The sequence below is a fragment of the Hyperolius riggenbachi genome, chromosome 11, assembly GCF_040937935.1.
Source record: "Hyperolius riggenbachi isolate aHypRig1 chromosome 11, aHypRig1.pri, whole genome shotgun sequence".
Lineage (NCBI taxonomy): Eukaryota > Metazoa > Chordata > Amphibia > Anura > Hyperoliidae > Hyperolius > Hyperolius riggenbachi.
In genome coordinates, this window is record NC_090656.1 from 165134843 (window position 1) to 165151364 (window position 16522).

Below are 16522 nucleotides of genomic sequence, written 5' to 3' on the forward strand. Positions count from 1 at the left end.
TAGGTGATATTTTTTCCTAGGAGAAAACGCAGGAGAAAAGGTGAATTGCATATGGGCCTGTATGTGCAAAACAAAAGAGTGAACAGTACACTGGAGACTAAAGAGACCATCCTAGCAGCTTAAAAGGGGGAAAAATACAACAATAAAATAATATGAAACGTAAAAATGTGCTCCTGCACCTTCAAATGCACAAACGAGGTACCAGGAAAATAAGGAATATGGAGGGAGCCTTTTTTATTCTAGAAAATGCCAGATACCTGGCTCTCATTCTCATCTTATGGCTGTGGCAGTTTATGAGACAAGCATGCCAGTTTTGTGTGCAAGATTCAAAATGTTACTAAAGCAGATGATCAACGCAAAAGCTAAGTAATTCCCATTTCCAAAATGGAGTCAGAAATGGTTCATTCCACTGCTTCAGATTTCCTATATATATCTCCCAGATTTCCCTTCTTATATCAAATTGTTTTATTCATATAATTAAAGTAAATAATACAACACTTGGTAGCATAAGATAACAAATACCAAGAATATCAAAAAACGGTGTCATAGCCCAATGATGACACCAGCTGCATTTATGATCAACTTGTAAAAGATGTATACCAATAATCTATTGAGCAAAACCTTTTTTTTACTCAGTACATAAAATAAGTGCATACGTGTTAATGGAGGAGAATAGTGCAATAGCTGCCCCTTAAAAATGTTTCTAAGGCCTCTTTCACAGTGGGACGTTGCGTTTGATGCGACGTTAAAGTCGCACAACGTGCACCTAACACAGCGCATGTAGGTTATGAAATTGGACGTTATTTTGCACTGCGTTATGTGTCTCTCGGTGCGCCGTTTTCATCGCATACTGATGGAACGAAAACGGCGCATGCGTTACATTAAAAAAAAAAAAAACATTACTGAGCATGTGCAACACACAACGCAGCAAATGTATTGCTAAACGCACAGCATGCAGCACTTTCTAAATATTGCTACACGTTACACACAACGCAACGTGTGCACTGTGAACGTCGCACAGACTTTGTATTGCTGTGCGTTAGTCTGCGTTATAATTTTTTATAACGTGCGACTTTAACGTCTCACTGTGAAAGAGGCCTAAGGCTTTGAATGGGTTGCTAGATAGACTGGTGGACTATGGGCACTTGAATGGGCACTTGAAGATAAAAAAACTAACAGAAAGTAGTTCAGGAGTAACTTGTATATCAACCAGGTCAACAGTATGTGTAAATAAAAAAAAAAAAAAAAAATATATATATATATATATATATATATACCTCTGACTGTACTATGCAGAGCTAATTTCAGACTGTATACTTTTCAGAGTATTCACGTGATAGTTTTAAGAAATGTCTGCTACAATAAATTTTGCCAAGATATTCCATCCCATGAAAAGTGTGACGGTTATAGCTAAAATATCAAAAGACAGAAGCGCTTCAATGTTAAAATCTTTCAGTATTATTACTTTCTTAACTATGGAATGAAAGCTAGAGGTATTATTACTTTCTTAACCATTACAGGTCAGCATATTCCATATTGCAGTCAATCAGGAGGGAATTCCGCTGGATGAAAGATAGATGATCAGTGCTTGTTAGGGCTTTGCTACACATTCATTCTTGACTGAGCCACTGAGAAAATGCTTAGCATTACTGCATTGACTCCTACTGCCCCGACTTCATCTATGTGTCACGGTAAAACAGAATCTTCAAATAATATTTGTAATCCTAACAGACAGCAGTCCACATGAACAGTTGAAGCATTGCCACTTGAGTTACAACAGAAGACAGTGAAAAGCCTCCAGTCAAAAAATCTTTTAATGCGCCTAACCCACCATTTCTTACCTTGTTCTTTAAAGGTTTATTGCCATGTTCAGCTAGGATATCAAACACAGCAATATATTTAAAAAAATATAAGCTGTTGCAATAACATCAAGTCTTGCCCTGAAAAATTATTCCAATGACCACTAGTGGGTCTTATGAGTGCAATATCATTGCCGTGATAATAAAAATAGAAGTGGAGTCAAATGAATCATGCTCACATATTGTGACATGTCTGAATGGTTAGAGAATACACTGGGAAAGTAGACATTTAGCTGTCAATAACACATAGGCCTAAAACACACTGGAGATTTGTTTGTTTTACATAGTAGCCCGATTGTGTTGCTAAATTGCATGTGGTTAGTCGCACATCATCGTAAAACAGATGGGACATTATGCTGTCTATGTTGTAAAGCACACAGTAGCACACATCTGTGATTAATTCCTCATTACTGCACCCTGCTCCAACTGTGTACATATAATTGCAGAGACAAGCTAATCAGTGTCGTACACCAGTGGTTTTCAAACAGTAGTCCATGGACTACTGATGTGGTCTGGGCATAGGTCAGGTAGTTTTTAAGTATGAACTATGACACATACCTCTGGACATTCCCATTTTGCTGATTTCCTACATGAGAACAAAATCACTGCAGAAAAATCAAACAAAAACAAACAGGGAATAGACTTTTCATTAAAGTGAACCTCCGGACTAAAAATCTACTCAGCAGAACTGAAAAGGCTTGGTGTTTCTTTAACAGTTTCACAGCATCAGAAGTTTGTTTTTCTTACCAAAGCATAATTTTTAGCTGTATTTTTAGCTAAGCTCCACCCATCAAAGAAAACTGCCCAGGCTTTTTTCCCCTGATGCTGTGCAAAGCATGATGGGATTTCCTATGTTGTTATTCATGTTGCCTAGCAACTGGGAGTGGTGATCAGCACACAGGACAGTTGGAACTGAGTCTCATGCTCCCCGTCACCTCCTTTCAACCAAAAAGATGGCTGCCCTCATGAAATCAAAAATGTTCCTGTTCTTTTAAAGGAATACTTAAGTCACCTAAAAAAATGACTTTTACTCACCCGGGGCTCCCCTCAGCCCCCTGCAGCTGAACGGTGCCCTCGCCGTGTCCCTCCGATGCGCTGATTATCCGCGTCCCCGGCCGCAATAGCGCCCTCTATAATGCTATTGCGGCCGGGAACGCGGCTAATAAGCCGCGTTCCCAGCCTGTCGGCCGGTGACAACCAAGCCGGGGGTGGCCGCCGGCGAGTCCAGGCGCATCGGAGGGACACGGCGAGGGCACCGTTCAGCTGCAGGGGGCTGAGGGGAGCCCCAGGTGAGTAAAAGTCTTTTTTTTTTAGGTGACTTAAGTATTCCTTTAAAACAGGAAGGGTAAGAGATTATATTACCTATCTATTTTAATTAACATAATTAATGTAACTTAATGACAGTATGTTTGTTTAGGTTGAAGTTCCTCTTTAAGGAAAACATAGTTATATAGGTATACACATATATAGGTGATAATGGTCCACAATAAGTGATAATGGTCCACAAACTATACACATTTCTGAATCATTGCTTTAAACTTTAGAAAGCCCATTGTTGTATCTGTTGGTAGGTTATCTAGGATATTAATAATGTGACTGAGAATGAACTCTATGTTTTCAGTATAATAGGTCCATGCAATCTTTTTTTCTGCACAACAGTTAACGTAGTTCCTGTGTTGAAAATGTAATCAATACAAGCCTTAGAGATTTTAGTTATTCACAAGAAGATCAAAGTACTCATGCTTCTGTATCTCACCATGGTTTCCATATGCCTCCACTGTACTTCCAGATCTTCCATTGCTTTTATCCAGAAATCACTGCATTTAGTGTAGCGATTTCCTTGAAACCAGAACTGCCGTAGCCACTCAAACTCGACCTAAATGGACATTAGATTATGTTTTATATTCCGTATCAGTCTTCCATTTTTCAGCAATTTTGCATACATTACAGAAGATTTTTTTTATAACCTACATATTCTGCAATATTATGGTCCATATGCAATTATTTTTTTCACTTGAGTTATCTCCTAGGAGATAATTGTCATCTTCTCTTTAAAATATTTTTTCAGTATTTTGCAATTGAAAAAGAACCCAAATGTTGGCGAAAAAAAACCACGATTAAACTCATTTTGAGTATTTTTCTTTGCTTACTGGGGGGTTAAAATACATTTTATGTCAAGGTGTGAAAATATCACCTAGGAGAAAACATGAATTGCAATTGGCCCCATGTGTGTCAAACAAATTAAAGTGGAAATCCAGTGCAATTTAAAGTTAGTGTCAGGGACACTATTTCTCTAAGGTATAATGAATTACAATAGTCAAAATTCTATTCACTCACCTGCTCCGGCCGCCCTACATGGCATAAGACAATGGCCCCACCACTACTATGGAAAAATGCCATGGCTTTTTTTCTGGAGTTTGGGTTACCTTCTCCACAGCCCAGCCTCCAGCTCTGTAGCCTGCCACCACTGCTGCGGCTGCTGCATAATCACGCAACATTCCTCTTTGAGGAGAGAGGAAATCTTATGCAATTATGCTGCGGCCAACTTTAAATTACACTGGATTTCCACTTTAACTACAAGGACACATATAACTACTTAATAACTACTGACATGAAACCAGTTACAAACAAGTACAGACTGCACTATTTCTTACAGAACTGACACAAGTAAATCACAATTTGTGCACTGCACTAGTAAGATGGTCAGACATAGCCTTCCTATGTAACTAGTACTGTCAAAATTATTTGGAGCATTTTCTTGGTCTTCCTCTCTGTTCTAAAAGATAAGCAACAGCATAATATACTTTAAAGGGAACCTAAAACAAGAAGGATATGGATTTTTCCTTTTAAAACAATGCCAGTTGCCTGACTCTGCTGCTGATCCTGTGTCTCTAATACTTTTAGCCACAGCCCCTGAACAAGCATGCAGATCAGGTGCTCTGACTGAAGTCAGACTGGATTAGCTGCATGCTTGTTTTAGGTGTGTGGTTCAGCCACTATTGCAGCCAGAGAAATCAGTAGGACAGACCAGCAACTGGTAATGTTTAAAAGGAAACATCCATCTCCCTCTCAGTTTAGGTTCCCTTTAAAGCGGGTTTATCACCATAAAAATCCAATTTCAACAGCAACTGGTCTGAGTGTATTAAGTGATAAAGATGCTAATCCTGCATTCAAAACTTTTTCTGCTGTTATGGTTTGGAGTTATAACATACTTAAGGAGCACTGGCCCTTTAATAGTTAGTGCCAAACAGTTGCATGCTGGGGGTTCTTTTTATCTATAATATATTCCTCCTCTTCCATTTATTTCCCTACCTATCTGCCTATCTGAAACACAATCCCCTGCTCACTTGTGTTTACAAGCAAGGCTGAGGTGACTCAGCGATTGGAGGAGAAAAGAAGAAAAAAGTAAAGGGCAGAAATTACATCAGGATTTATCTTCAACCTGTGGGCAAAAGACATGGTTCCCACCATGAAAATAATTCTCTTCATTTACTATATAAAATTCACTGAAATCAAAATGTGGACAGTACAATACATGTGTTATGTAAGTAGATCAAGTATTTATCTACTTATATACTGTATACTGCCAGGAAATGTATACAGGTAGTCCCCGACTTACGAACCCCCGACTTACAAATGACCCGCCGATACGAACGGCATGGATTCTGTGTTTCCATAGGAACAAGTCAAATAAAAAAAATTTCAAATTGGACTGGAGTTTTTGAGAAAATCGATTTAAAAAAAAAATCAAACAAAAAAATGGCTTTTAAACTTGTATAAACAGGTAAAAAGGGCAGAGGTGATACAGAGGGGGGCACTGGAGGAACAGGGGGGCACAGAGGAAGTACAGGAGACAGAGATGGCACAGTGTTCCAACTTAAGAACAGATTCAGGTTTAGAACGAACCTACAGTCCCTATCTCGTTTGTTAACCGGGGACTACCTGTATGTGCAATAGGGTACTTAAAGTGGACCCAAGCTCTTGCATAGAACAGACAAAAAAAATGTACATGCCACATAGAAATGCTCTAGAAATCAGCTGCACTGACCTGTGATGGTTTATTTAACTGCAGCTCAGTGTAAAGCCTCATACACAGGCCTGACGTAAGTCGACTGAGGCGGCCGATGATGACTGCTTTAGCCGACAATGCACTGTATCGCACCCAATGGATCTACTTAACCCCAGCAACGCCGATCCCCATTGCGCTGCTACCCCGCCGCATTTGCGCTACACAGCTGACACGCATGTGTGCAGCTCGGCTCTACGATGTCGCCCGAGCTCCTGATCCCTGATATTTGACATCACCTGGGCATGTGTATTTTTTTTTTTAAACATTTTATTAAAGTTTTTCAGATAATACAAACACAGAGCATATACAAAACATTGTATATTACAGGTAACTCCCCCCTTCCCCACAGTCTTCCCAACTTCCCCTCGGGTCAGTCCATCAACACCCACCCATCAGCTCATCTAGAAGAAATCTAACATGTCTCCAAGTAGCATGAAAACCTAATCGATTGGTCAAATATCAATATCAAAAGCTTTCAACCATTTCCTCCACACCTTGTAGAATTTTTTAACAGAACCACGGTTTTGATATACATTTTTATAAATTGGTAAATCAGAGTTAATAGCAGACCTGAATTCCGTAATAGAAGGTGCTTCTGGCTTCTTCCACGCAAGGGCAATTGCCCTCCTAGTGTAAAATAATAAGAGTTTTTCCAAGACCTGCTTATTATCCCCGAGAGTAGTATCCCCAAAATTATTAAGTATCATGGCAATAGCTGTAAATGGAACCTGTGGGCCAATTATCTCTGTTATTATATCATGTACCTGTGACCAAAATGTTTTAATCCCCCCACACTCCCAGAAATTATGGAAAAATCCTGCCCCCTCTGCTTTGCATCTCCAGCATGTATTATCAACATCAAGTCCCATCCGAGATAATCACGTACGAGCCCTTTTTAGTGTGTTATTAGTAGGTGTGACTCACAGCACCTCAGCACTGGCTGTACAGGACAAAAACTGATGTTTTAACCCTTTCTGTGCTCTCTAAAAGTTCATGTAGTAAATTTCCAGGGCTTTTTTTTGAGGGTTTCTATACATTGTAATGAAGATTTTTTTCCCCAATGGTTATCATACTGTGCCTTATGTTTTAGAGCAGAGAGGAAGTTCTTAGCTCAGATACACTTTAAGGGATACTTGAGATAACATTACTAATAGCAGGGGGTACTTGCTAAATACAGGCTTTCATAAGAGATACATATCAAAATGATGTTGAATACCACTGAACTATGAAAACCATCCCTAATTAAATCCTTCCACATACATCAGAGCAATTTTCATCTCCCATTCATTGGCCAATAACATTATCACTAATTATCACAATGAATTGATCTATATCATGATTTTTCCACCACCAATTAGGCTTTCTTTAGGTAGTACATTTTGCTAAGAATTATTTTTTCCTGAATGCATTTTCACGGGAGTATTAAGAACAAAACTTTAAAAAATTCGTTATTTCTCAGTTTTCGGCCATTATATCTTTAAAACAATACATGCTACCATAATTAAAACCTATGTATTTTATTTGGCAATTTGTCTCGGTTATTACACCATTTAAATGATGTCCCTATTACAATGTATGGTGCCAATATTTTATTTGGAAATAAAGGTGCATTTTTTCAGTTTTGCGTCCATCACTATTTGCCAGCTTATAATTTAAAAACTGTTTGTAAAATACCCTCTTCACATTCATATTAAAAATGTTGAGACCACTAGGTAACTATTTATGTTTTTGTTTTTTTAATTGTAATATTTTTTTCATTCAAAATTTTATTTGCGTAATTTTTGGTGTGGGAGGTAAACAGTCAATTTTAAATGTAATAATGTGGGATTACAAATGTATGTAGATGTAGTTTTACTATTTGGCCACAAGTTGGCCACAGTGATTTTTTTTCTTAGCCCTGCTCGCTTCCAAGAAGCATATGAAGGATGGGAAATGTTTTTTTTTTTTTACTCAGAAAGACCGTGGCCTCTGATAAGAAGACATCATTTTTTCTGTCTGGGACTTAGATCAATGAATGGAAACTAAGTTCAACTGCACAGCAGCAGCAGCCGCCTGGACGTGACAATCATGTCCAGGCGACAGGAATGGTTAATATCTACATACAGCACTGTTCTTATTTCTTTCTCCATTTAGAGACACTTCATGTACATAACTTGAACATTTTATATCTGTTTGTGTTTCAATTAGACTAGATTTTTACTGGCACTTAACTGTACATATAAATATCGGGGCATGTTGTTTATCTTATCTGTGCTGAAGAATTATCTTGTACTAATAACAAAATTGCTTTCAGAACACAAACAGTTGTGCAGTTAAAACCATTTTTTTTTATATTACTGTCATGCCACTGATAAAAAAGCAGATTCTGGAACTAAAATAAATTAAATGTTACATTGTTATTGAAAAACCTTTTAAATGTAATAATGTGGGGTTATTTTATTAAAAAATGTATGTAGATGTAGTTTTACTACAGTGATTTTTTTTTTTAGCCCTGCAAGCGAAATGCTTGCTTCCAGGAAGCATATGAAGGACGGGTGTCAGGGACTTACCTGTACGCTCCCGCGATGAGGGCTTCCATGGCGAGACACAAGCCGCTCTGTCCTCTTCCGCCTCTGCGCGTGCAGCCCCTAGTAACGTGGGCCTCCTTGCCGATGGGGCTGCGCGCACCGCTTTTGCGCCTGCACATTCCAGCGCTGAAGGGGGACGGACGTTCTGGAGGAAACGTTTCTTAAAGAAATATAAAAGTTAGTATCAGCTGACAGCCTTAGTCAGCTGATACACAGGTAGGGGTTGTATGTTGTGTCAGCTGATAAGTCACTCAGCTGACACTCAGGCAGGGGCAATGTGAGTGATTGGTTGCTGTGTTGTGTGGCCGGTCACTGATTGGATGCTGCCAGTATTGATCTGACACTTGCATGTTGCCTGTGATAGCTTTGGCTGTGTTCTTTTGCTGGGTGTGATTATTGTATTGGATTATTTGTATACCTCTGCCTGGAATCTGACCACTCTCTGTCTGCCGCTTGCATAGACCTTGGATTGCATGACCTTGATATTGCCTGCTTCTAGTGTACCTCAATACTTCTGATATAATGTGTGACCTCGGCTTGTTACTGGACTTTCGCTATCTTCTGTTAGGTTCTGTTAAGTTACATAGTTCACTCTACGTTCAGCTCCTATACCTTGCACCTACAAGGCCTGGGTGTAACCGAAGTCGGGCAGGTGTTGCTCTTCACCTCCCGGTTAAGCGGGGACGCGACTCAATAGGGTGAAGAAGGTGGTGGTAGATTGGGGCATAGGAGCTGACAATGGGAAATGTTTGTTTGCTCTGTTTCTTTCTTTACAGAGACCGCAGGCCTCTGATAAGAAACCGTCGGTTGTTCTGCCGGGGATTTAGATCAATGAATGGGAACTATGTTCCCATTCATTGATCTCCAGGCTAACAAGGGGGGGGGGCACGGGCAGACACACGCAGACACACGCAACTGCACAATCACGTCCAGGCGGCAGGAATGGTTAATATCTACATACAGCACTGTTCTAATTTCTTTCTTCAGACATTTTAGAGACACTTCATGTACATAACTTGAACATTTTATATCGGTTTGTGTTTCAATTAGACTAGATTCTTACTGGCCTGAAGCACAGCACTTTATTTCATCTGTGCTGAAGAATTCACTTGAACTAATAACAAAGTAGCTTTTAGAACACAAACAGAAGTCCAGTTAAAACCATTTTTTTTAAATATGACTGTCATGCCACTGATAAAAGAGCAGGTTCTGGAACTAAAATAAATTAAATGTTACATTGTTTGTTATTGAAAAACTTGGGGTATTAGCAGGGTTTTTACTACCTTATTTAATAATGTTTATGGTGTCTTAACACTTATACATGTGTATGGGAACTGACACCAGGCAGTAATAGACTTCCAGATGACATTTTGGGTCCAAGACTGTACAGACAAGCTGCTAGCTTACAGGCTAGTGATACATTCCGTTGCTATTCATAGTGGAGGAGGGTTGACTGCGCTGCACATGACAGAATGAGCAGGGTTAGGAGGAGAACAATGCCCTTGGCCTGCACTTGGCCAAAACGACCCACCAGGCAAATCAACATTCAACACATCTGGTGAGAGAGAGGGGTCAAGGGCTGCAGTACACATCTCGGCCTCAGCCAAAAACTGTCTAGCGTTTGTTCAAGGCTTTACTCTAACAGCTATACATTAATTGCTATACAACAGTATATGGTATTACGCACCACAGGAACATCCTACCTAATATAGTCCCTGAGTTTCTGCATCTGTATCAACGAGTGCGCATGTGTGGAGCCACGGCCATTGCCATGTGCGCTTTTGAATGTGGCCATGCCTGCAGGTGTACATGTTTTTTTTTAAATGGGCCTGATTGTCTAGTACAGTATATAACATGTAACCCTGTTTTTCTAAGTATAGCCATGGTATAAATAATGTTTAGAATATAAATCCAAGTTTGTATTGCCAAACATAAATAAAGTTTTACAGTACTATGCACACATGGAATATTTAAACATGCTTTTAGTGTTTATCCATTTTCCTTAGCCATCGGAAAAAAAAAAAAAAAGCTACACAACACTTAAAAAGTTTCAATTTTACCACACAATAATTACTGGAAGTATTTTTTTTTCCTTGCCTGATTCTTTACAACAAATACTTTTCAATACAATTCAACTTACACAAAGTGTATACATATGTTTTCATCCTTAATCATACCTCATTGTGAACCTCCTCTGCTTGCTTTAAAATGTCCAGTTCCAATGACTTCAACTTAGTCCCACCATTATTAGGAATCGCACAAAGGTTCTCAACAGCAGACTGACACCTTGACAGTATATAATTCAGTGTGCCCTTACAGCTCTATGAAATAAAGACCAAAGGAAAAAAAAGTTACATCTAATCCTTTTTGGAAATACACTAAAATCACTCTTTAAAGTCAGGATTTATCTCAGCAGCCTGTAGGCACAAAATTTCTTATGCTTAGATCTGTAGTCACAAACATAAGAACATGGCTTAGGCGGCCTACATCCTGCTAAGCTTAATCAGATATTGATTGATTATTAAAGAATAACTCCACATTTGTTAAATAAATGCTAAGGCATACTGCATTGAAATTTGACCCATTTTGTAATTTATTACTATTAAAATTGCAATTTCAGTTCAGTCTTCAGACAGCTCTGATAGACATTATGCTTTTTTTTTTTTTTTTTTTTTAATTTTTACATCCCTATTTACTCCCATAGTATATTATTTACACCAAGGTTTTAGCAAAAATTCTTCTTATTAGGCCGAAATCAGTTTGGTGGGAAAAAAATTTTAATTCTGTAAAATTCAGTGGAATTTCATATTTTTCCGTGGAAATTCCGCCAGAGTGATATAGCAATTCCGTTCCGTTGTGATGGATCGTGATCATCAAATTCCGGCCGGAATCACGGAATTCTTAATTCTGCGGAATTCAGCGACCATCCCTAGGAGTCACCTGATTAATTTGGTGAATGCTTCTTTGACAGGGTCAGTGTTGGTAACATGCAATCACTGCAGTGTTTGTTTCAACACAACCTTTAAACCTATATTTTTTTTAATTGTATCAGGTTTCCTATAAGTTGAGCTTTATCCCTAAAACCACATTGGCCCTTATTTTAATAATCATTTTCTCCTAAGTGATTATTTTAATATTTTTTATCTTCTGTTTAAAATAACTTCAACACTCTTCAACTGAAAAAGTACCAAAAGCTAGATGAAAAAGTAGCATCAAAATTATCCTGAGTACAGTATTATCTTGCTGGCTTAAAAGGCATTTTATTGAAAAGGTATCAAAATATCACCTAGAAGAAAACTTAGGAGAAAAAGTAAAAGTGAATAAGAGCCAGGGACTTCTCTGGATAAACGGATAAATGTACCGTATTTTTCGGACTATAAGACGCACTTTTTCTCCTCCAAAAGTGAGGAGAAAAAGTCCCTGCGTCTTATAGTCCGAATGTAGCAAATTTACATGTGCAGATAAAAAACTTTCCTTACTGTGCGTAGCTGTGCGGTCTCATATTCTGCTGGCTCCATGCCCAGTGTCCCTGCTCCATGGTAATCACCCCTGGTTTGCTTCTGTCGCCAATCCTGCTCCTTCTGCAGCCATCTGCCCGCTGCGCAATACATTACAATCCAGCCCGGCTGTGATGCGGCCATTAAGCTCTTCATTTTGCTGAGATCAGCCTCCTTTGGGTTTCCTGCTGCAGCCATGCCCCCCCGGTGTGCACAACAGCCGATCATGCGGCCAATCATGTCTGATCCATTCCACGCCGCCGCAAGTGACCCCCGCTGCAGCCATGCCTCCTTGCCCATACCGTGCACACAGGACGAAACTACAGTGCTGATGCGGCGAATCTCCGCTTCCCCACAACGTCGCCAATCATCCTCCCTTCTTGCCATCAAACTTTCCTCCGCAGCCACTCAGACGACCAATCCTCTTTCCGACGCCAACGATCCCAGCCACGTGGTTTTCCTCCATGCCCGCGCTAGATGCCCGCGCTGAAACTCCGCCCACCGCTGGATTCCCGGGATGTCCTGCTTCGTGGCTGTTCCCTCCTCTCGCCACTCCGCCCACCGCTGGATTCCCGGGATATCCCGCTTTATGGCTGTTCCCTCCTCTCGCCACTCCGCCCACCGCTGGATTCCCGGGATGTCCTGCTTAATGGCTGTTCCCTCCTCTCACCACTCCGCCCACTGCTGGACGTCTTTTTTTCATTGATGATCGCTGGTGATCTCCGCCCACCGCTCGATGCCCTGATTGATGGATGGGCAGAACACCGCCCACCCCTATGTCACCCAGTGCCACTGTTTGTGACAGGCAGCAGAAGCTTATTGTAGAGGTACAGTAATGCTGCTAAAAACAAATTGTAGAATATTGTAGTTTGCATTTTACACACGGCCATCATACAGTATATTGGCCTATAACTCATGCAGAGGCTTTCTGATATTCAGCAACAGCTTGTGCTGAAACGCAGTGTAACCATTCCAGCTTCTCTCTCAAGGCTAAAAGCTGTTAGCAAAATTACTGTAAGTGCTAGATGCAGACCCATAAATCATGCAGAGACTCCTACTGGTAACACCGAACTTTGCTGACAGCTTTTAGCCTTGGGAAAGAAGCTGGACTATGTGACAGTATGTGTGGTCTCATAGATATGCTGGATAGTTGAGTCTCTGCATGATTTATGGGCATTGTCTTTGAGACACTGCCCTTCATATGTATAAAGTTAATAAAACATGCAGAAAATAGGTTGCTTTTTCCCCTTCAGTAGCTCAAATTACAGGCTGAGTGCTTACCGTACTGATTTCCTTATTGTAATTACCGTAAAGGTGTGGGGGAGGTGGGAGGTTAATGAGGGTACTAGATAACATTCAGGGGGTTTGAGAGCAATTGATGGAATATTGGGGGGATATGAGACCACTGGATAGACTATGGGGGTTATGAGACCACCTGATAAAATATGGTAGGATATGAGACCACCTGATGGAATATGGGGGGACATGAGACCTCCTGATGGAATATGGGGGCTATGAGACCACCTGATGGGATATGAGAGCACCTCATGGTATATGGGGGGATATGAGAGCACCTGTGGAATATGGGGGTATATGAGAGCACCTGATGGAATATGGGGGTATATGAGAGCACCTGATGGAATATGGGGGTATACGAGGGCACCTGATGGAATATGGGGGCTATGATACCATCTGATGGAATATGGGGGATATGAGAGCACCTGATAGGATATGAGAGCACCTGATGGAATATGAGAGCACCTGATGGAATATGATATATTTTAGGACACTATTTGGCTCAGAATCTTTTTTTTCTTAATTTTCCTCCTCAAAAACTAGGTGCGTCTTATAGTCCGGTGCGTCTTATGGTCCGAAAAATACGGTAATCTGTAAGTTTCTGGATGTGGGAAGATATTAGAGTGCCCAGAGGAAACCCATGCCGATACAGGGAGAACATACAAACTCCTTGCAGATAGTGCCCTGGCTGGGACTTAAACTGAGGACCCAGCGATGCATGGCAAGAGTGCTGTTCACTACACCACCGTGTTTTACCAGGACTTTGCCACATCAGAGTAATTCCATAAACTGTGTTTATCCAACTGCATATTTCTATTAAACTGTTTTTATGCAGTTGAAGCCATGGTATCTGAGAACTATCATTTTGAGAATGACCACATTGTAAATTTAACTGAGCTGCTGCTCTGTTGGACGGTTTCTGGCTTATGCTGCAGTGCCACTACAGTAAAAGATATACCTAGATTAATACACGGACAACCCCTTACTACTCATATATCAGTCTTGCTTAGAAATGCAGTACTGTTGTAGACGAAACTTGTGTTTAACTGCTGAATGCAGTAAGAAATGAGAATGACTCTCATGAATATCTGGACTGGCTTTCACTATGATATTCTGGTTCAAAAAAATGAATTTTACTTTCTCTGAGTCCTACCAGCACAGGAACAACTAGATGGGTGGATTAACACAACAACACAAAGGCTTCATACATATGCTAGATGGTTCTTGGTCAAGGCGCCCATTGCAGTCCACCTCGGCCGAGAGTATAGCATGTGTACAGAGGCCCCGTGTCGCTCAGAGAACCAGAGTGCCAGATGGTCCAACTGTTGTCCCAGAGTACTGTTCTTCTCCTTGCCCTTCCCATTTCAATGTGTGCCATCCCTCCCCTCCAAGGCATCAGAAATCAGCCTCAAACTGGACTTCAGGGATCAGGTGTATGAGCGAGAAGTGAGAAGTTACAAAATAGAAGATAGCTCAAAAAATAAATGATACTCGCTGTGTCATTTGTTCATGCTGTTTGATCATTTATGAGCCTGGAGGTCAGCATCCTTACTCTTGATAGGCATGGGAAAAAAATGGACAGCACTGTCAACTGTCATGGTTTAAAAACAAACCCACTAACAATATGATAGGCTAAAAGTGTGTGATGCTCAGAGGGAGATACTGCCTGTTTGGCAGTTTGCAACATCCATTAATTCCCACAATGCAACAAGGTTCACAGAGAGGAAACTGAGAGAGCCATAGCCCTGACATCACAACTTGGAAGAGCTTCACCACAATATCAGCCACATAGACATCCCAGAAGCACTAATCATGAAAAAATAAAGCTTTCTTGTGGGAAAGGGGGCATTAGCTACTGATTAGGATAAAGTTATATCTTGAGTTAAAGTTACTCTTTAAAAGCCCCATACACACACTCAACAGTGGTCTTTTGTTGTTAAACAAGTTGAACAACCAAAAAAAAAAGTTGCTTGCTATTGTTCACACAACTGATAAGACTGATAAGACGTCAATCCAACAGTTGAACTTATCAGTTGTGTGAACAATAGCAAGCAACTTTTTTGGGTTGTTCAACTTGTTTCACAACAAAAGTTGTTTGATAATCGTGCTGCATAAAAGACCGCTGTTGAGCGTGTGTAGGGGCTTTAGACTGAGGAAAGACTTACAACAGTGTCTCTCTTTGGTTTACTACAGTGACAACATGTGATGATTTGCTCAGCTGCCTGTGCAGGCAGGCAGCTTTTTGACCATTGTGTAGGTTTGCATGCTGCAGGACTCTGGAAAGAAGAGCTTCTGTCAGTTTTGCAGCTTGTGCTTGCAGAGGAATTTGCATACGTTGTCATGCAAATTGCCTGGCCACATTCATTGGCGGCGTGTACTATAAGTACTATGTCTTTCCCACAATGCTTCGCTGGTCATAAGGAGTCTTCCTGTGAAACACTCTGGAGAGTGTCAGCCATGCTCTTTGTTTGAAGATCAGCTTAGAGTAATTCCTGGAAACTGTGCTAGGCAGATTCCCTAAGTGCAGTTAGGATTGTTTATCTGTTTGTTTGTTCTGTTGCTGTTGTCCTGTCCCAGCGGTGATCGACAGGAAATTGTTCTGATCTCTGTTCTTGGAGAATAGCTGGTGCAGCGGTTGCTACCAGCTATCTTTTCTGTTCTGTCTCCTGGGATCGCGCTAGCCACTTTTCGCTAGCGCTGTGGATCCTTCTGTTCTGTCTCCTGGGATTCGCGCTAGCCACTTTCGCTAGTGCTGTGGATCCTATCTCTCGCTTGTCCCTGTTTTCGTGTGTCTGTCTTGTCTGCTACGGACGCTTGCTGGAGGCTCGGTGAGGTAACCGTTAAGCAAGCGTTCGCGTCCTCTGTTTCATGTTTGTCTATCGATGGTTAGTTAGGCGTGTTTGTCTCTATTGTGCTTATCACATGGAGACCGCGCATAACCGCGTGCACTGTTGCGAATGAGTGCGGTGTTCGCGGTTAGCTAGCATTTGTTATTTTCCGTATCTCCTCATTGTATGATTTGCTGTGCTTTTGCTACTCTCGTGCTCTGTCTTGCTGTAGCCTTGTGTCACGTCTGGCGATCGCACCTCTCGCGATCGCGTTCCTACTTCATACCTGCTGTGGTGTGTGCACAGTCGCGGGTTGGCGACTAGTTTTATGCACACACACAATCTGTCTCTGTGCTCACTCTCAATCGCTTCTCTTGCGATTACGGTTCTTCCCTTCGTACAATTC

General features: G+C 40.9%; 1 protein-coding gene across 8 annotated transcripts in view; it reads right to left on the minus strand.

The window, feature by feature from the left end:
• The window catches only part of FTO (FTO alpha-ketoglutarate dependent dioxygenase), a 613541-nt gene that overhangs the window by 506245 nt on the left and 90774 nt on the right, over positions 1-16522 (minus strand). For 5 of the 8 annotated variants that reach the window (XM_068260512.1, XM_068260511.1, XM_068260518.1 and 2 more), the window contains exons 6-7: positions 10673-10816; positions 3616-3735 (exon numbers count right to left, since the gene is read on the minus strand). In XM_068260512.1, coding sequence (XP_068116613.1) covers positions 3616-3735; positions 10673-10816 — 264 coding nt within the window. Of the gene's footprint in view, positions 1-1841; positions 1874-3615; positions 3736-10672; positions 10817-16522 lie in introns of all 8 variants that reach the window. The other 3 variants (XM_068260515.1, XM_068260516.1, XM_068260517.1) reach the window with 1 other exon arrangement.